Raw genomic sequence first — 21,429 nt, 5'->3', positions numbered from 1 at the left:
CTTGTCCAGCATGGAAAAACAGAGATAAAGTTGTAGCTGGTAAAAGAGACTATAGCCACATGCTAACTACAGCTGTGACAAGTTACCGGTCACTGGAAACAACTTCCTGTATTAAAAAAGTTACATCAAAAGCACAAAATAACGATCTATGGTGACATGGTGTGTTGCTTAGATAAACATTCATGTATATTTATGCCCAGGCTGCTGCCCTCAAAATACACGAATGCTTTAGCAATAATGACAGGAGTTGCCAAGCAGCCACATACTGCAGCCACACTACAGGCATGGGTCCGCTCCATCCTCCTCAAAGTAATCTGTGAATCTCTGTCTGTTTTATGGGTCTTATTTTGTCTGTCTGCTTTGTAGGTTCTTCCAGGTCTGAAGTCACAGTCATCCTACTCCTAGATCTGACAATGCAGCAATGCAGATAAAGAAGTGTGTATGAGATGGTGTCCTGACAGAGCTGCTAAGAGGGAGCACCATGCTGACAGAGCTGGTGTTGTACTGGAAAAAATCAACATTGTCCTGGTTTCGGCTGGGATAGGGGTAATTTTCTTCTTAGTAGCTGGCGCAGTGCTGTGCTCTGGATTCGGTGTGAGAACAATGTCAGTAGCTCATTGTGGTTTCGGTTGTTGCTGAGTGGTGTTTACACTAAGTCAAGGACTTTGCAGCTTCTCAGGCCCTGCCAGCAACAGGGGCTGGAGGGGCACAAGCAATTGGGAGGGGACACAGCCAGGACAGCTGACCCAACTAGCCAAAGGGATATTGTATACCATGGAACGTCATGCTGAGTGTATACAATAAGCTGGGGGAAGAAGGAAGGGGGAGACATTCGGCCTTACAGCATTTGTCTTCCTGAGTAACCATTACACGTGACGGAGCCTTGCTTTCCCAGGCATGGCTGAATGCCTGCCTGCCCAGGGGAAGTGGCTGATGAATTCCTTGGTTTGCTTTGCTTGCGTGTGCAGCTTTTGCTTTACCTACTAAACTGTCTTTATCTGAACCTACGAGTTTTATTACTCAGCCTTCTGATTGTCTCCTCCATCCCACCAGGGGGGAATGAGAGAGCGGCTGCGTGGTGCTTGGTTGCCAGCTGAGGTTAAACCATGACAGTCCTTTTTCATCACCCAATGTGGGCCTCAAAGGGTTCAGGATAATGACAGATTTGATTGGAATGTACTAGTTTAAATTCATAGCTGTTGTTGCTGTTTAGCTATTACAGGGCAGGTGTCCGTGCTTGTCGCAGGGCCGGCTTGCCTTACTGTGTATTAGAGCCTAGTGCTCGTTAGTGGCTGCTTTTTGCTTTTGCTGCTTGCTGTGCTGCCGTACTGCTTATCATCTTACTCTGCTGTGCCCAGGAACATTTTGATAACAGCAATGGCAAAATGCCTGGGCTGGCAGATAGCCAGGGCATCACTGCTGTACTGGACAGGCTGGGACTCCAGTGTGAACTCAAGTCTAAGGGGCTGTGACCTGTGGATGAGTCCATGGGGGAGCAGGACACCCCAAAGCATCTGTGGCCATGAATAAGTCCATGCCAAAGCAGTTATACCTCAAAGCATCTGTGGCCATGGTCATGTCTGTGCCACAGCAGGTATGCCTCTAAAGGGACTGTGGTCTGAGGACCAGTCCATGCTGGAGAAGGTACACCTCCAAGCATCTGTGGCTGCGGATAAGTTCATGCTGCAGCAGCCATAGCCCTGGAGAGACAGTGGCCCATAGCTAGGGCTCCACTTGAAGCAGGTACCACCCTAAGGGACCACCAACAAAAAGGCTGGAGGGGCACAAGAAACTGGGAGGGGACACATCCAGGACACCTGACCCAGACTAGCCAAAGGGATATTCCATACCATGGGTTGTCATGCTCAGTATATAAACTGGGGGAAGAAGAAGGAAAAGGTAAATATTGGGCATTATGGCATTTGTCTTCCCAAGTCACCATTATGTGTGATGGAGCCCTGCTGTCCTGGAGATGGCTGAACACCTGCCTGCCCAGGGGAAGTGATGGATGAATTCCTTGTTTTGCTTTGCTTGTGTGTGCGGCTTTTGCTTTACCTATTAAACTGTCTTTATCTGAACCCACGAGTTTTATTACCTTTACGATTCTCTCCCCCATCCCACCAGTGGGGAGTGAGCAAGTGGCTGCGCGGTGCTTGGTTGCCAGCCAGGGTTAAACCACGACAAACATGCTCCAGGAGAAGGAGGCTGTAGAAAAGAACAGAGATTACATACTGCTGTGGCACCTATCCACAGTAATGGTTAACAAAAGCAGGTGTTCGTTGATCCAAGAGACTTAAAAGCCCCATACGGGGTAGTTTCATTTTTATGCCAGTGGGGGTTTATGTTCCAAACAGATCATCAAGTGCGTCATTCAGCCCTCAGCAGTCAGCTGTATGATGGTGAGCTCCCACCCCCGTGTAAACATGCAATCCCCTTGGACATCGTTGCTGTGCTAAATATTGCTTCTGATCCTGTACCAATCCGACATTTGCATCAAGTGGGCATGAAGAGGTGGAAGAACAGCAAACAAGGAGAAATACAGATGGAAGTTACTAATTGTGCTGCTTGAAATATCTTCTGCATTACAGACGTTCCATAAAACACATTTCACTTTGTCTAACAAATTATTTAGCGCTTGGTTCAGGTTTGGTTTATTTAGCACTCTGTAAGCTTTCATGTTTCTTCAGTTCTGGTTTAAAAACAACTTGTTCACGGTTAGCTGGAAAAACCGGGCTTCATTTTTCAGTTCAATAAAATTCTGTGTTTGCTCTTGTTATAGACTGCTTTAACAAGGTGCACCAGTTTGAGCTATAGGAATTGATCGTCTTCTGTAAGACAGTTTTAGGCATAATTAAAATCCACTTGGGTAGAAGGTTCCTATACGGGACTGTCGGGGTGACTGGATGTAATCAAAGCTTGTGAAATCAGTGGGAACTGGAAGCATTTTGCAATTTGGAGATTTAGGTTCATAGAATGCAGATTACAATAAATATTTTATGTTAGTTTGTAGGCTTTACAAAGACAAAAGGCATTTTGTTAGACCACATCATGTAACCGGAAAGAATAGACACATTTGGGGTCCTATGAATCCTTTTTTTTTAAATTACATGTAATCATTTTGTGATTCCCTGTATGGAATTGACAAGCAGTATGAAACTGAGGCTTTGTGATATGTAACATTTCAACACAAATCTGAAGCTTTTACAATACTCTATAACTAAATATTAAATTTTTGAAAATACAACAGAGACAATTTGATGGTTTAAGAGACAATGAGTAAAGGATTCCAGAAAAGTAGAGAAAAATATATTTTTAACTTCATTTAAGCAGTCCACAGAAAACTCAGTAAAATTTTTATAAACATAATATTGAGACGACCTGCTTGCCTCATGAGCTACTGACAAGCTGGCATCCTTGGAAGTTCACACGAGTGCATTCATCAGCAGGTTCAGGGCTTGGATCTTGACTTCTTTTAGATGCTGTGACTTGTGAACCTGAACAATAGCAATGTTCTAGTTACCATTGTGACTAGGATGAGCAGCTACTTAAATGCTGAGAACAGGTCACACCAAATCCATGCAAATTAAAGCTGAACATCATTACGCAAGTGATGCTCAAGCTGACGTCGGGGACCAACATCTATTTTTCAGAGATTAGAGAGAATGATGAAGTATATTTGCATCCCACTCCAATCTGGCTTGGTCTTCATGTCTCTGTGTAGATGTTTCCAACACTTCGGTAAGCACTGGGTTTGTAATTGGCAGTTATTCTACTGAAGCTATTTTAAGTTCCCTAAAACTGTTTCCTTTCATTTTTTAAGCTTCAATTCGAGCATAAGATACCAGACAGCTCAAAGACTAGCCAGAGAGGACAGTAGGGGTTTTTTCTCTCAATTAATGCATTTCTAATCCTTATGTATTTTGACACTATGTATGTCTCAAAAGTAAGCTAATCGAATACCAGAAAAGCAGCGCTGAATGTATGTTTGGCCGTATCCTCCTGCTCCGTCGGACAGGCTTCAGAGCCAGCTGAACGTTCTACAGCGAAGGAAAAAGTGACCGAATGCGGTCTGACAGACCTGGCCTAATCTACCGAGTTACGGTTTTGGCTGGCGCTGCCCGTCGCCCCCCTGGCGAGGCTGCTGTGCCCGCCCGCTCCGCGCCCGCTCCCGCCACGGCCCTTCCCGCGCCTGCGGGCACTGCCCTGGCTGCTCCCTTGCCGAGGCCCGATGCCGCGGCGCTCGGGGGATCCGCCGGGACCGGTCGGGATCATCTCGCCGGGGAGCGTGTCCTGCCCGTCACGTTCTGCACGCGCCGCCTGCCTCCCGTGGCAGCGGCGCCGGGCTGCGCGATCTGCGGAGGGGTTACGGCTGTGCCGGCACCGCTACGGCACGTCTGTAAATTCCTGCACCCACCGGCCCTCGCCCACCGCCCGGCCCACCCCGCGGCAGCCGCGGCGCAGACCCCGCCGAGACCCGCTCCTGGCTGCGCTGCGGGGCAGCCCGGCCTGGCGGGCGGAGCTGCGCACGCCAGGGGAACGCTCCCGGCGAGCCCCTAAAAACGGGCTTTGAAACAACTCCAAGCGGCACCTCCCCGGGAAGGAGCGGGCTGGGGCGGCCGGCGGAGGCTGGCCTGCCGCCGGGCAGGGCGGGGGGTGCGGAGGGCCGCCCTGCTCCCGCCCCTGCGGCGCGGCCTCCCCGCCGGCCGGGCAGCGCGCTGCGGCCCGCCACCGCCCGCCGCCCCGCCACCGGCCCCGCCACCGCCCGCCCCGCCGCCCGCCCCGCCACCGGCCCCGGGCCCGGCCCCGCCGCCCGCCCCGCCACCGGCCCCGCCACCGCCCGCCGCCCCGCCACCGGCCCCGGGCCCGGCCCCGCCGCCCGCCCCGCCTTGCCTTCGCGGCGCCCCGCTGCCGCGCACGGGGCTCGGAAGATGGAGGGCTACGGGCGGTTCTTGGCGCTGCTGGCCTCGGCGCTGCTGGCCGGCTTCGTGTCGGTCATCTTCTCCCTCGTCTGGGTCTTCCACTACCGCGAGGGGCTGAGCTGGGACGGCAGCGCGCGCGAGTTCAACTGGCACCCCGTCCTCGTCGTCACCGGCTTCGTCTTCATCCAGGGCATCGGTGCGTGGGGCCCGGGCCGGGGCTGGCAGGGGCGGGGGCGCGGCGGGCCGGGGGCGGCCGGCAGCGCTGACAGCGGGTCACCGAGGAGGGACAAAGGGCCCCTTGTAAGAAGCCCGCAGTGCCGTGTGTGTTTCTCCTGCGAGCACTTGTGTACCCTGGCCGGGGATGGCCCGGCGCTCGGAGCGCTGCTGGCGACGTGCCGCTTCCCCGCCAGCCCGGGTTTATGCAAAGCTGCGGGTCCACACGCCAGGAATGCCCCCTAGGAAAGTTTTGGCTTTGGCTCCCGCTCTTCTGGCTCTCCCGTGTCCCAAGAGGAGAAAGGGAAGCTCAGTACCACTGAAGCCAGATCCAGGAATGGGGGTTGTGCCAGAGAAAATGTAGCGTCATAAGCATCGTCCAAACGCAGTTCATCGGCCCAGACTTAGCATAAATTGTTTCGTAAACCACAGCTTTTAAATTCATTCTGAAGCCCGTTGCCTAAATAATATAAAACGATTACGGTGCAGTGGTGGCTTTGGGGTTTGGTTTGTTTGTTTTTTAATAGAGTATATGAACTTTCGATTGCACAGAGCTCAGCCTTGGAGTGGCTTTTAAATGCTTCCCATGACACTTACAACATGAACAGTATCTCCTTTTCCATCCCACACAATTAGTATGTTAGGTCTTAAGTACAGGGGTTGTTCCTCAAGGCCAGCAGGAATACTGGACTTTGAACTGTTTTTGCTGTTAGCGTAAGTGGCTAATTCAAAGAAAAAACCTAAATAAGACACACTGCAGTTGATAGTATCAATTTAGGAAAGAAATACACTGTGCTCCCAGTAAAGTTTGAGAAGCAGATAATGGTAGAGCACCACAGAGGTGCTTATCTAGCCTGTGAATGTATTTAAATGAGACCTAAATACTGCAAAAATAAAGGCACCTTATTTAAGGTACCTTAAAACCCCTGAAATCTGGGAGTGTCAATTTTTTGCTGATGGCATTAAAACTTAACAGAGAAATCTGACACAGGTAACAGCTTCCCACAGTAATTTTTTATAAAGTCAGTGACAAAATTCTTGCTAGTTTCAACATGAAGAGAACCAAGTGAAACATTAGTAACTCCTCCAAGAAGGGCAAATAAATATTGCAGAGAACAGTGGAAATTCTCCCACAGCTTTACCACTGACTTTTGAGGGGAGAGGACGGAGATTGTACTGTTCTTAAGTAACAAAGACCTCCTGAAGACTTAAGGTATAAACGTAAGCAGGAGTATTTTTTCTTTGTAACAGAAGATAAGCTCGAATTTTGTCTAGACAAACTTAGAATTTAATTTTTAATAATGTTACATACACTTGCTTCACTGCTGAGTATTATATTGCATTTGTCCAGCCAGAAAGCTTGTCCAGCACATCCGGACGTTCATTCCAGTGGAACATGGTTGCATCACATGTGCTGGTTCATCTGCTTCGGCAGGAGCCTCGCCAGTGAGAGGCTGGAAGATGCAGGAGGGGGTGGCTGTCCAGTTCTGGCTATGAAGGGAATGTTGTGATTTGAACATGCACTGCAAATTTCGTTTTTTCAGTGGGTGTGGGGGGTGTTCTCAGCTTTGTGGCTTCAAGTTACAAATTGCTATTGAGCAATAAACAATATTTTGAAGTTGTTTTATGTAATATTGCTCAATAGGAAGTGTGATTTCAGGCTATAAATAAGCAATGAGAAACACCTGGTGACTTCACTAAGATCTGTACTGTGATCAAACTACTGTTTTTTATATAAGCATAGGCTTTGCAAAGAAAATAGGGGGGAGTTTTTCTGCAGGTTTTTCCTACACATTTTCTTTTTTTTCCCCTCTGAAACTCAGTTTTTCCCTATGTCACAGAGTAAGAATGTTGCCTCAAGCCTTGTGTAGTTAAAGTTATATGTAAAGTAAATGGAAGTTTACCATAGCTTAAAAAAAAGGAACATATACAAGGAATTCATTGATAATAGAGCATTATTTGTATTTAGGGAGGAAATCCTGTTATATAACAAGAAAAGCGAAGTTGGAGACTGAAGGAGTATTGTGGTAAATAAGATGAAACAACATATGATACCACTGTGAGTCTGATTCTAATTTGGCTGACAGAAGTCTGCCATTGAATTAAAAGTAATTTGGATAAGACTGGGGAACAGGATACCTCTTTCACACGTACAAGAACTCTTTAAGTAGTTAAAAGAAGAAAGGAACAGCTAATAAATATCTTGGTTAAATGTGTGGAGTGTTTGAAATAATAACTGTATCAACTGTTTCTTGAGTTCATGAAGGTCTATACAAAGGACAGAAATGTTACATTGTTGTCTGTAGGAGGCAAAGGGGTGACTATAATTGCATATTAGGAAGAACATGTGCCCCGATAAATGTGTTGTATATATCTTGTCAATCAAATGAAAAGGCTGTAGGCATGTTAGTATTAATACTTACTATTTGTAGATCAGCATCTATAGGTAAATGATACCTGACAAAACACTGTCAGTGCACAGTAATTGTCCAGATGATTTTCTAGACTTAAAGTGGGAAAAACACAGGCAATAAAAGTCTGTGTGCATATTTGTAAAGCAACATTTTTGAAAAAAAAAAAAAGATAGGAAAAAACCACATGTAAACACTATACAATAAAGTTGTAGGTTGACACTAGAAATCTTGAGAGATGCTTGCACAATTATATTGATAAATATCATATAACTTGTATTTTAAACAGGCTTAAAACATAAGGCTGTAGCCTAATGTCAGCACTATATTAATAAAAGAATACAACAGGAATGTTACTTAAGAGTTCTTACAGAGAAAAGAGAAGGAAAAATCCTGGTCTGCCACATTATCATGTGGTATTACAGAGTCAATTAAATTTCATCCGTACGGATGAAATTACTTAGGTGGGTGAGAGAATCTAACAGCTCGCTGTGGCTGAAATATTCCTACTCTTTTCCTATACTTCTTCCTTTCAGCTTTCTCCTTGACTCAGATTTCAACTTCCTACTGGTTGGTTTGTTCCAGCTCTGCCCCTTGTCAGACCCAAAAACTGAATTAACTCAACTAGCAGAAAACTAACACCCACCCAGCCACACCAAGTACAATTTTTGCTGGAACAGAAAGTTGAATCGCCTGCACAAAGGGTCTCTAAAGTGCCATAGATGGGAGAAGGGAGATGGTGGAAATGTGCAAAAGCAAGGAGAAGGAGTGCAAATATATCCTAAAGTAAGCAGTCTTTCATCTTGAAATCACACCTAAAAATAATGCTTGCTCTGAGTTATCTGACAAACATGATTACCTCTGCTTCAAACGTAACAAAACAACTGTTCAAAGGAAAAATATCTAATTGCTGGAGTTGCTAACATCCAATGGGCTGTGGAATTCTCAAGAATTGGAAGGGCAAATGACTGCTGAGCTCTAAGGGTCTCATCACAACCAACTTGTCAAGATGCAGGTAGCTCTCATGATGAGCTTGGCTTGAGTCCCTGTCATGGTTTAACCTCAGCCAGCTCACTCCCTCCCCCTTCGCCTCAGGGGGATGGGGAGGAGAATTCGAAAAAAGGTAGAACTTGTAGGTTGAGATAAGAACAATTTAATAATTAAAATAAAATAAAATATAATAACAACAACAATTGTAATGAAAAGGAGAGAGAAAGGAATAAAACCCAAAGGGGGGAAAAAAGCCCCCATCCAAGTGATGCACAATACAGTTGCTCACCATGCACTGACTGATGCCCAGCCAGACCCCGAGCACTGATCAGCTGGCTCTGACCAACTGCCTCCCGTTCAAATACTGAGCATGACGTCCCATGGTATGCAATATCCCTTCACTAGTTGGGGTCAGCTGTCCTGGCTGTGTCCCCTCCCAATTGCTTGTGCCCCTCCAGCCCCTCTCGCTGGCAGGGCCTGAGAAGCTGCAAAGTCCTTAACTTGGTATAAACATTACGTAGCAACACCTAAAACATCAGTGTGTTACCAACATTATTCTCATGCTAAATCCAAAACACAGCACTGCACCAGCTAAGAAGAAAATTAACTCTATCCCAGCCGAGACCAGGACAGTCCCTTTGAAGTCATAAATGGGCACTTGTCCATTCTGGTGTTAAAGTGGTTCCCAAAGAATCTAGTGGGCATTCAAAACTTGCTGAAGGTAAGCAACAGGATCAGCCAAGAAGGAGCAGGAGAGGAACTAGGTGGAGTGAAGAGGAACATTTCTTTCTGGCAGCTGTAAGGTGCTGTGCGGTGACCCCCCAATGCACTCTCAGAGCCACGCTGTGTGCCTTCTAAGGTGGAAGGCATCTCATGAGCAATCCATGACATCTCCCTACAGCATGTGAAGCACGTGCCAGTCAGAAATACACAAGAGCTAACCCTAGAATTCTGCTTTGTACGTTTGGCAAAGAACAGGTGTCCCATGCCACATACAAGATAATGCAAGACCACTCTCCCCTATGTGATGTGCTTTAAAATCAGAGATTGAAACAGGAGCTGAGATCTGAGTGAAGAAGCTGTGTCAAAGGATGCCTAGACTGTCAATTCTCTTAACAGGAGTAGAGTTGTATGTAGAGAAAGTTCTTCACAGGACTGCTTTAGCATGTCACCACTGAAAATGCTGTAACTGTGTATGTCCTTCTAACCCAGGCTATTTTCATTTTGAGATGAAATTACACATCATGTCTGAGTCAGTTTTTAAGGGCTTGCACCACTGAAAGCAGATGCTTCCTCCTATCCCCTTTGCTCCCCACATCGTCTTGCTTCTTCCTGCTGGTTATAAAAACATCGGTTACGACAAAGGCAGGGGGAAGCACACAAGAGGGGAACAGAAGAAATGGGACTAATCAACAGTCAGGTCTGCTCCAGTTGCAGTGTATGACTTCATGCACAGCCCTGACGGAAAGAGGATTAAACCAAATTGTACTATCAGGCACATGTCCTGGGCTGTGGCATGTAATATGCTAATGCACAGGACTGTTAACAAGTGTCCAAACCATCAGTCTGTAATCTTTGCTTTCCTATCATACTGTTTATGGGAAACAGCCCAGAAAATTCATGGCCCAGACAGAGATCTGAGACTATGTGAACGTATGACTAGGGAGTTTGATAGTGATTTTGGACATTAAATCAAGTAGATGACAGCATCTTATGCACCAAAGAAAAATGTTACACAAAAATTTTACTCTGGACTTGATCCTCTGAGATCAAAGACTGAAAAGTGAGACAAGCGTTTACGCATATCAAGTTTACTTCAAGACATACAGAGTCCAGTACTCTGTTGCACTTGGAATAAATCACTGACAATACTATGGGCCATATGGTAAGATGGAGTAAGGAGGTTTTAATGGGAATATCCTCGTGGGACGCTGAGGCTTGTTTGGGGCCTTTTGGCATACAAAATTAGAAATCATAATCATTAGTACTAAGTTAATTAATAATAGTCTGATGCAGGCAATTATGTCAATATTAACAAGGTATAAGACTATCTTGTATCTTTTGGGGAACTGTTGGAGGTGATCATAAGCTTGTTGTGCTGAATCATACCGGTGTCTATAAAAATAATTTTAATTAATGTTAAACTGTCTTAAAACCAAGGCTTTTATCTTCCTGGTTTTGTAGGATTTACTATTGTTACTTTTAAAAAGCAGAAAGCTGAGAACTACCTAAGTACTGTATGCACTTAAATATTCTAAGAGACACTTTCATTCCAGTACTGTATTTTCACACAGTATGTAAAAGCATACATTGATTTAAAATCTGATCGTAGTCTGGAAATTTCATTTGTGAACAGTGTTTTCTTTGTGAAATATTTAGTGCACTACTGTATTTCCTGGCATGCATCCAAGCTTAAAAAAAGTGTAAACAGACCTTGGAAATTAGTAATTTATTATTATTCATCATGACATACAGAATGAATATTTCTGTTTATTTTCTATAACCTATGCTTTTTGCATAAAAGGCTATGGTTATGGAGAAGTAAGGAGTAAGGCATACGAGAATCACTTAAGTAACTTCCTCATGTTTGCATTTATCAGGTAAAACTCTTTCCTGGTACATTAAGAAAACTATTTCTTAATGTTTGGAACAGGAACAGGAACTTTTTAAAAAACCTGCATATATTCATATTCTTTTTTTTTTAGTATAGCTAATTGTGTGTAAATATTTTAATGTAATTTCATAAGCAGAAAACTTAAATGAGGATGTGATGAATCAGATGAATGGAGCTCAGTCGTCTTGCTCAGGCAAGACATTAAGGATGTAGGTATTAGCCTTATTGGTCAAGTGATCAGGTGTCCTCATAAATATTTGTCCCCTGTTATCTGAATATACTTATGGGCTGTCACACATCCAGAATTACTACCTAGCTTGTAATCAGATGTACCTGGGGCTTCAGTGATCTAATCTGGTCACTGTGTGTCCCCTGTGGAAAGCACCTGGGTCATATGACAGGGAGGGGACCTTGGGGCAGGGAAGGAGCTGTGGGGACCTTGAGAAAAGAGCTTGGCAAGAAGCAGCCCTAGGCCAAGGTATTCTTACTACCATGTGGAGTTAGATCACTAGAATTTGTGGTTTTGTTCAGACTGGACAAAACGCTGTCCGCTAGTTATTAATGCAAAATCAGGTAAAACTCCCTTATATTCATCTAACAGTGGTGGGAGAGTTGTAGTTGCCAAATCCTTTGGTCTCTTAAGAGTCCGATTATGATTCCCTTATGCTGAGAAGCATTTTTGCATTTAAAGTAGTCCTATTAATATCAATGCAATAGATTGTCATACAAGTATCTACACAATTAGTGACAACAGCTTTATCCAAAGTTGGCAAAGAGAATAAATATTACAAAATAACCTTACACACTTTCTCAATAGGTGGTCTTTCGAAGAATTGGGCCCTGTTCCTCCCATCTGACTAGTAGTAGAAAAATCAAAATCCTGTGCAGAATCCCTGTTAGATCAATTTAAGGAATGAGGAAAAGATGACACCAAGTTGTTTGCTGTTTTTTTTGAAACATGCTGAAGGTTTTATTTTAAACTAGGAAGAAATCTCCCTAAAGCTGTACTTAAGCCTCAGTTGTATATTTGGAATATGCTGTGCTATATGTAGGAGAAAAAGCCTTTTAATAGACTGTGTTAGAGGATTAAAGGTTGGATTTTCCTGTAATTTACAACGGAACTATGTGAATGAGGCACGATTATTAAAATCTGAGAGAAGTTACCCTGTAAAGCATAACATCTTGTTTTTGTTCTTTCTTCAGCTATTATTGTGTACAGGTTGCCCTGGACCTGGAAGTGCAGCAAACTCCTAATGAAGTTCATACATGCTGGATTAAATACCATAGCTATGATTCTTGCAATTGTTTCTATGGTAGCCGTCTTTGAATACCACAATGCCAGGAACATTCCTAACATGTACAGTCTGCACAGCTGGATTGGGCTGGCTGCTGTTATATTTTATTCCCTCCAGGTCAGAATCTAACTGTATTTATAAACAAGTTGTAAATTTGAAGAACGTGTTGAGTAATTCAGGCACAATAGGCCCTCACTAATACCCTCTAACTACTGGGATACCCATTTTATATTATGTGATTTGGCAAATTAGTATGTACATGTGCAAATACAGTATCTTTAACTTCAAAGAAAAATGTATTTTAAAGCATATTTTGTTGATTTGCTGAGATAATGGCAGTTTATTTACTATTCAGTTATACAGTAGTGCGTTTCCAAGCTCTATAAACTGCTGAAGTTAAAGCAAGTTATTTGGTTTGTTGGCAGCATATTTAAATATAGTTAGAGCTTTTATTAAGGAAGTCTCAAATGAAGTTATTGTTTTTCTTTTTTTCCAACTATCATTATTTTAAGTAGTCACGTCTTGGCCTCAAGACTTGTTTATCAGCAGAACAAGCGCAGCAGGGAGCAGTGCAGATCTAAAGGATCTGACATTTGAATGAGCTACTGCTGGCTAACCAGTTTTCCTGAATCAGCAAAACTTTGATAAATGTTTGTGTGCATACTTGTAACTGCTCTTGTTGGCAGAGAATTCCAGTTATCATAATCTAAAATGAGCTTAGTATGTTTTGCATTTGACATAGAAGATGAGCAGGCATGCCATGACATTTAGTGTGTACACATACAGATGTGATGTTTCTGCATATACATTTTGAATTCCCTATATTGTATTATTACACTATGGAAATTTATTTTGTTCCTTCAAATTATGATTCTTGATTTTTTTTTTGCCAGAACACTAAAAAGAAAAAATAAGACTTAATTATCTGGTGACCAAGCACAGAAGATCCCCAGCTGAGGGATTTGAACTTTTTTGAGGGTTCTGAACTTTTATCCTTCACTGCTCAGGCCAGGAGGTACAGGAAATAGTGTTGAAACAGTGCTTTTAATGCTTGGAAAAGAGAGCATATTACAGCATTGTTGAGTATATTCTTTATAGTTGAACAAATGAATGAGGAGCTATGTTAAGATTTTCCTTATCCTAATCATGCACTCATTTCAGGGCTGAAATGCTACTACTACCGCTGCTGTGTGTTACTACTATACTGAATATCAGCACTTTTTCTAATGGTTAAGATAAAGAATTGTAAGATCTTAATTCTACTTTTAATATTGCTACTATAAACATGATCAATGGCTCTTAATGCCTTGCCTGTCTCATCAAGAGAACTGTGGCATTACTTACGGCAGACTGGGATGTAAGTCTCCAGTCAAGAGACTGATGTTTGTTAAGTGATTGAGCACTGTTGTTAAAAAATATTCGTAAAGTAGGATCTCTGCTAATAGAGAAGACACTTGGCATTTGCCAGAAATGGCATGTTAATCTCAGAATTGAAAAATTATCAAGGAGGGATGCTCACATAATACTATACCTACAGGAACAATAGTGTACATATATTGTATTTAAGCCAAACATATGTTAGTATAGTATAGCACAAGAACATACATTTAAGCATAGGGCAAAAATGTAAAACGAGTAAAGTAAATTCTCTAATAAGAGATTATCTTATTGCCATATATGGCATTAGCAAAACTAATATGAAATGCTATGGAATACATTCTTTTTAATGGAAAAAAAATGCAAGGAAAATCTGGAAAAGTAATTTGAGAGCTGGAAAAACTATCTTCCAGTGAATGACTTTAAAACCTCCAACTGCTTAGCAGATCTAAAGAAGATTAAGAGACAACTTGATTACAGTGTATTAAAAAGCTTCCCAGGGAGAAAATACTGGGTCTTTTCTCCAGCATGGAAAGACAAACCAAGGACTAAGACTGGAAGTTAAAGCAAGATGAAATACAAATTCATACACTATTTCTAATTTAGCAGCAGGGATTAATAATGGTAGAACAAACCAAAGAAGGGATGCAGCTTCAGTATTACTGGGCAAGCCTGTGACTGCAACCATGTGACATGATGGGTTATCTTCCATCACAAAATTAGTGCTACTGGGAGGACTCGTGTCCCCTGAATAACTTCATGCCACCACACACATCTTCACTCTGTAAATGCCAACTGATTGACATATTGAGAGACCAATGTCTTTCTAAAGGAATGTACTTTAATTTAAACTTTAATATATTGCTGAATTAGTGACACTAAAAACTTGTGTTCCCAGTACTTAGTTTGGTTGCAGTTCTAGCATTACCAGTAACTTTGGACATTGAGATTAGGTGGGATTATTTAAGAAATATTTCTTGTCTTCTTCCCAGGGGCTAATCCTGAATTATTGGTTTGGTTTTGAAGGGAAACACATTCAGAAATAAAAACGCGAATTCTTCTCAAATATGTACCTGAAGCTGTCTCAAAATTGATTTTTTATGATGATTTTTATTCTGCTTGAGAAGTGTAGCTTGTTTCCCATATAGCTTTAACTATGAATCTGTTTTGTGTTTAGCTTTTCTTGGGTTTTGCTGTCTTTCTGCTCCCTTTTGCTCCAGTTCCTCTCCGAGCAGCGTTCATGCCAATACACGTTTATCTGGGTCTTACCATCTTTGCAACAGTGATTGCAACAGCTCTCATGGGAATCACAGAAAAGCTTATATTTTCATTGTAAGTATTTAATTTGCACTTATTAAGGTTATTCATTGCGAACTGTACTTCTTTTTGCACAGAATAATAGTATTGGGACAGTTTTGTTTTGGTTTGTTTTAAAAAGACCTCCTACTCAGCAGGAGACTGCTGGGTTTAGACCAGGATTATCTTTAAAACAACTGACCTTTTTTTCTTTTTCCCTTCCAAAGGAAAAATCCTACATACAGTGCATCCCCACCAGAGGCAACTTTGGTCAACTGTCTTGGTCTTTTGCTTGTCATATTTGGTGCACTTATTTTGTGGATGGCAAGCAGACCCCATTGGAAGCGGCCCCCAGAAGAGAATGCTAAACTTCTGCAGCCCATTGGAGAGACTCCTGAAGGCACGGAAGCAGAATCCACAATGACAGATGGTAGTAATGCAGATAAATCTGATCTGAGGACCAATAGTGAAGCAGCCAGAAAACAAAACCTCAAACTTGATGAAGCAGGCCAACGATCAACTATGTAAAGAAAAGTAACAATACTATGATACTGCCAACCCCTCCTTGGTTCCTTCCAATTTAGTTATATTGATAGATATATAGGTTGGAGTTATATTTTCAGTATGGCTTGCTCAAAGATACTCAAGTTTTCTGCATATGAATATAAATTCCAGTAAGTCCCAAATATATTATATTGGTTCATGCCCAGTCCACATTTAAAAAATGAGAGTGTGAATGACATCACATAATGGGAAAATCATAAAATTGGAATATGTCTTAACTTAATGCTTATATCTCTTATAATCATGTAAAGTTAACAAGACAGACTAAATTTTGCTCTGAGTGATTTTGCAGGTTATGTATCAGACTCATGAAGTATACCAGACGGCAGAATTTAGTTGGTCACTCATAATTTTTCTGATAATGTCCACTTTTTTAAAGCCTTGATTTTTCAGGCTGATTAACCCCCTCACCAGCTGCTAAGATCTATAGGACTTGAGGTCACTCAGCAATTTGCAGAGTTGCACCATAGAAATGTTTAGTCTAAAATTTTGAATTCAGATCTTTAGGTTACCTTCAAAAACTTCTATGTTGGGTGTTTGGTTTTTTTTTAATCAGAACATATCTGTTGGACTCTTAACTGACTCTGCCAAGTATATTGTATACAGACAACATCTGGCTTTGGATTATGCACAATCATTACTGAAAGCGAAGAAAACTGTAAGACATCCAAATGCAGAATTTGTCTTATTTGGAAAGCTACATATACACACTTAGGAAAATATGTATCACTTAAGCCAAGTCTTCCTTTTCTCCGAGAAGGTAGTATTTTACTATCTTATTTGATTGCATGGTTCTATTGATTTATAGCATAGACTAGAAACTAGGATGTTATAAACCAGAGAAGACTGCTAGCAGTCTCACAGAGGAAAGGAGCTTGAAGTGAGACATGCTTCCTCCAAGAAACAGCTGAGCTTTGCTCATTTGATTAAAACACTACCCATTTAATGAAAGCCAAATCTCAAAATCATTATCGTGATGGGCATGAAGACATACCTTAGTCTGTAAGCAAACTATATAAACTCTATGACTTTTTTATTTGAAATTAAAGTGTTAAATAATGCAGTTTAAGTCTCTACTGGCACTTTACTTTTATAGCTCTTTCTAGAAATTAGAATATTAAAGTATTAACCTCATTCATTATTTTCACAGATATAAACAATATTTATATTTTTATTAGTATAGAAGAATAATTATGGTAGATTATTTTGATTGCACATGGCCAAAATTGTGAGCCTTTCTATTGTAATCTCTTGTAAAAGCTGCAGAGCCCACTACAAGTCCAAATTTACCACTGTGCTGCAATAAAGACAGTTTCAGGCAGCATATAATTTCCTATTTTTTTAAAGACTACATAAATTTTTATAATCTTCAGCCTTTTAAAATGTTTAAACATTAACCTTTAGAAAATATGCAATTTTTGTAGTTCAGTGTTGCATTAGTACAAACAATTTTGGTCATGAGTTATTTTGCATCTTGTCTGACAAGAAGCACCTCAGTTCCTGTTACTTGATTTGTACTAACATTTGATTATTTGCTGAATGTGTTATAAAAAGCTAGCACAGTAAATTATTTGAAATACTTTTCTGCTGTACCATTTGGTACTCAAGGACTACATCCCCAAGTTCTGGGTTTTCACTTACATATATTGGTGGGTGACTGCAACCCACCTAGCACTGGTGTATTGTTTAATTTGATAAAATGGCTGTTTTTAAATGCACTAGTATAGAATCCAAGTATGACGGAAGGAATACTAAACTATTGTGTGAGCATTCCTCCAGTCCCACGGCATGCAATGGATCAGACAGCTTCTTCCCTGTGTTTCAAGTTCCACACAATTATCTGTCTTCCCTAAAAATGTTCTGCGCAGCTTCAGCATAAAATCCATATAGTACTGATAGCAGCTTTCTGAGAGAAAAACAAGAGCACTTGTTTTACATGACATTAGTGCTCACCTGACACGTGATTATGTTATGCATCCTATTACAAATTTATATATTGAACATTAAGTAGGAGGAGGGATTAGCAGCAGCTTCTGGAGAACACTGAACTGTGCTGTCTTCTTCTGATCTTGTTCTGTTCAACAAGTCTGCTTTTATTGGTGAGATCAGTAAGCATCTTACAGCTGGTGGAGGCACATTTAGTCTTTGTGAGAGGTGCTGTATTAATGCTTTTGAAGTGTAACAGGTGAAGTGAATAAAGGAACTCAACTGTTCTAGTAATTTACTGTGCTAGCTTTTTATACTGCACTCACACAGGCGACAGCCTTTGAAGTTAGTATGTATTGGCCTGTTACTGTGTTTCATCCACCTGTGAAAATGAGCTCATTCAACACTTGCATAGTACTAAGTCATCTGTTTATGCAGAAGGTAGACAATTGTCTAAGGATGGTTCTGGAAAAAACTTTAACTGTACAGTATATTGGGGAAAAAACCACAAAATCTGTTACTGATTTTGTTACAACACTGACTTGGATGTATTGAAATCAACTGCTTTTAGGTGAATGGTTCTATATGCTATTGAAGTTAAGCTATAGTAACCAGTGTGCCTTCTGTTTTCCATTTTATTCCATGTACTGTACTATTCAAGTGTAATGATACTTGAAAAAGAATGGTGGCATTTCTTTACTTCTCTATTCTGATGATACAAAACTAATCAAAAATCAAGGATTAGCGACCTTTTGAGGGTAGTCTGCCAGACTATATCTTTGTTTTTCAACTTTGAGGTTAAACACCATAGTGGAAACTCAGTGGGAGCTGGAAGATTCCATGCTGGGAAATTATCATGATCAGTGTTATCTCATGTGTACGAACTGTGGGCTTCTGGCTGCTTTGGTCTTTGGAAGATCCCAGTGAGATGCAGTAGCTATGAGCTCCTAAACCTTGCTCAACCTTGGTGCATGCAATTTAAAACAGATTCAACATGCTATAGGCTTTTAGCTTCTGTTCTAAACTGTTTTAAAAGGTCTTTAAGAATCCTTGCAACATATAAGGTTAGTTCAAGTGCTAAATAAAAATACATTGGACTTTGGAGAGTAATTTTCTCGGAAAAAAAACCAACCCATAGTCCTAAAGCTGCTTCTCAAAGTGGCCTTCCATTAACTTCCCTTTCATGTAACTTTTCTTACCTGTACTTACAGGTAATAGTAGCGACACAGGAAATAAAAAGGTGTATTTTCAAAGATGTAAGTGGGAGGTAGAACTTCAGGGGTTTTACCAGGATTTCTGTGCACGTTTGAAAATCTTCTACATTGTTGTTTTTAGAGGGACATGACTGTAGAACTTACATTCCAAGTCTGGATTCCTGTAAAAACATAGGGAGTTACAAAAGCTAACATTAAAAGTGCTACCTTTTTAAGATGCCTGAAAAAAAATACTTTTAAATGTATTTACATGCTGTCATGCAGTAACAGAAGCAGAACAGTGTTTCCAACATGAATAAAAGTGAGAAATGATGGTGCAAATTAGATTTTAAAATTGAATGTACAGTAATTACACATACACTTCTTACTACATGTAACCAAAAAGATCGCTTATGATATTGTAAATATGGATTACTTGTTTATGTGGATATTTTATTGAGAGACTAAAAAGATATTGCCAAATATTTTCTATTTCAGAAGACTTTCTTTTGCATCTATTTCAGAAAATTCCTTCCTCTGATTCTAACTGTTCACGAGACCATAAAGAATTATTTTGTTACTCGCAGTACTTATTTGTAGATGAAAGCAAATGTTTAATTACAATGTCTATTTTCCTTATTCTTTTTTGTATGTCAATAAAAATTATTTTTCAAGCTTATGATACCACTGAGTACAGTTTTATATTATTATACTAAAATACAACTTTCTAAATTTGGCAACAGATCAAATTATGATTACTTTTTTGAATACAGGAGGATAGTTGTACAAAATTTCTTAAATATTTCTTAATTCCAAGTATTCCTGATGATCTTCCTGATGGAATTTATGTACTCTGTAATGTTAGAAGGATAATAAGTATATAACAGAAAGTAAAGGAATTTGTTGTATAAAGAAAGAATGTGTATTTCACCTTCTGATCACAATAGAAATTCCTCATAGCAGTTGTTAGAAGGGGAAAAAACCCCAAAACTATCCTCAGTCATAAGATTGCCACAGCAAACAAGGAAAGATCATAAATTCTGATGTATAATGGTCACATAATGCACTGTAAGATCCAAATACCCTCAGACAAAAATGAGCATAGAGCAAAAGTTTTGACCCCATGGAATCCTCTGGCCCGGATTTAACACCTGCACAATTATTAAGTTATTGATCATAAAATGCTATAAATGGCAAAACCATCTATATGAATATATCTGTAACAAGTAAGAATTAAGGTATGTTCTCGATCTTAGTAAGATTAATTGGAAACTCTTCTAAAAGTATAAAGCATAAACTGATTATTCCTGAATATCATACAACTGTTGGTTAAAACTTCCCGAAATCATCATCATCATGGAAGAGTAAAACATACTGTTAGAATCATCAGTATAGCAGAAAAATTGCTGTATTCAAACCTGACAATTCCCTGTTGCTGATAACTTCTCTTAACAGTCTCCTGTAGGCTGGATTTTGGGGGGAAAATTATGATAAAATGGTCTCTATTTTTTCAATATGTTGATTATTACAAAATTCAGTAAAAGCTCAATTGTATTCACACTTGAAAGAGGGAACTCAAAATTTTGGCAGGAGGACTGTGTTTGTGTGGAGAAGTGTTTTTTGTAAGTAGTTGATGGAACCCTTGTAACCTATGTACAGATTTTTGTGTTAAGGTATGTGCAACACTTTTGATCTCTGTAAGGCTAGTGGGCAGTAATGAAGGGTAAATTACTCTACAGGAAGAGACTAAAGTCCAGGTCAACAAAATGCATGACAACCATTCCAAGTGATGTGGCTAATAGAAGAGAGGATGTAACATTGAGAAAATCCAGTTACTACTGTATGCATATCAGAACTCTAAAAAAATGACAAGGCCACAGCTAACTCTAATAAAGGAAGTAGAAACAACTGGTATAATAAGCTCACTTATGTCTGGCAATTACGGTCACCAGAGACTAGCAACAAACATATGTTAGCTTGGGGCTTAAATTTACAGTTGACTCCATGGCCATGTATACTGACTACTTGTTGGCTCTCAAATTCCATCTTTTGCCTATCACCAAGTCAAGCAATAGCTATAAACACAGCTATCGGAAAATGGGTAAAAGTTGTGAAAATGTTTGCAATTTTTATTTGTTTTCACTAGCATTTCATTTCAATATAAAAAAATTCCATCTAGTGGTACTCAAACCTGTAGGATATTATTAAATAGTGTGATTAATAAGCAGATTTTCAAGTATTTTTGTAGCAGATGATCCTTCATATATGTGTATACAAGCAGTAATCCACTAGGTGGCAAGCAGTACCAAGACGGCCTTTGGCAGATGCTAGTTTATCATTGGTTTAGATTATTCAGTATGATGAGTCATCTGCTTTAAAATAAAATTACAAGGTCTGTAGACATAAAACACACAGTCATGTCAGAATTTATATATTTAGTTTTATATTCTTTTAAAGGGATCACTTAAAATACAGTATTTCTTCATCTCAGGTGTTGGGCAACTGTTCTACATTATGCTGTACCTCAGACTTCTGTGTGAGTGCAAGCTCGGTTAAAAGGCACAACAAAGAGAACATAAGAGCATGAAAGTTTAAGGATAAGCTCATATGTGAGATAGGAAAGTAGCAAGA

At 40.7% G+C, this 21,429-nt stretch overlaps 1 protein-coding gene and 1 long non-coding RNA gene across 2 annotated transcripts; one reads left to right on the top strand and one right to left on the bottom strand.

The window, feature by feature from the left end:
• Positions 1-2,974: 2,974 nt before the first annotated feature.
• On the bottom strand, positions 2,975-4,996 carry LOC130153708 (uncharacterized). Its single transcript, XR_008823490.1, has 2 exons — positions 4,917-4,996; positions 2,975-4,037 (listed from the first exon to the last, which is right to left on the bottom strand). It is a non-coding gene; the product is annotated as an uncharacterized LOC130153708 (long non-coding RNA).
• On the top strand, positions 4,809-19,477 carry LOC130153707 (plasma membrane ascorbate-dependent reductase CYBRD1). The gene is made up of 4 exons (XM_056348953.1): positions 4,809-5,115; positions 12,351-12,559; positions 14,997-15,151; positions 15,343-19,477. The coding sequence occupies exons 1-4, from the start codon at positions 4,929-4,931 to the stop codon at positions 15,641-15,643; spliced, it is 852 nt and encodes a 283-aa protein (XP_056204928.1). The 5' UTR covers positions 4,809-4,928; the 3' UTR covers positions 15,644-19,477.
• The last annotated feature ends 1,952 nt before the right edge of the window (positions 19,478-21,429 follow it).

The sequence above is a fragment of the Falco biarmicus genome, chromosome 8, assembly GCF_023638135.1.
Source record: "Falco biarmicus isolate bFalBia1 chromosome 8, bFalBia1.pri, whole genome shotgun sequence".
Taxonomy (NCBI): domain Eukaryota; kingdom Metazoa; phylum Chordata; class Aves; order Falconiformes; family Falconidae; genus Falco; species Falco biarmicus.
Note: the sequence above shows the minus strand (reverse complement) of the source record. Positions and strands in the feature narration are given on the sequence as shown.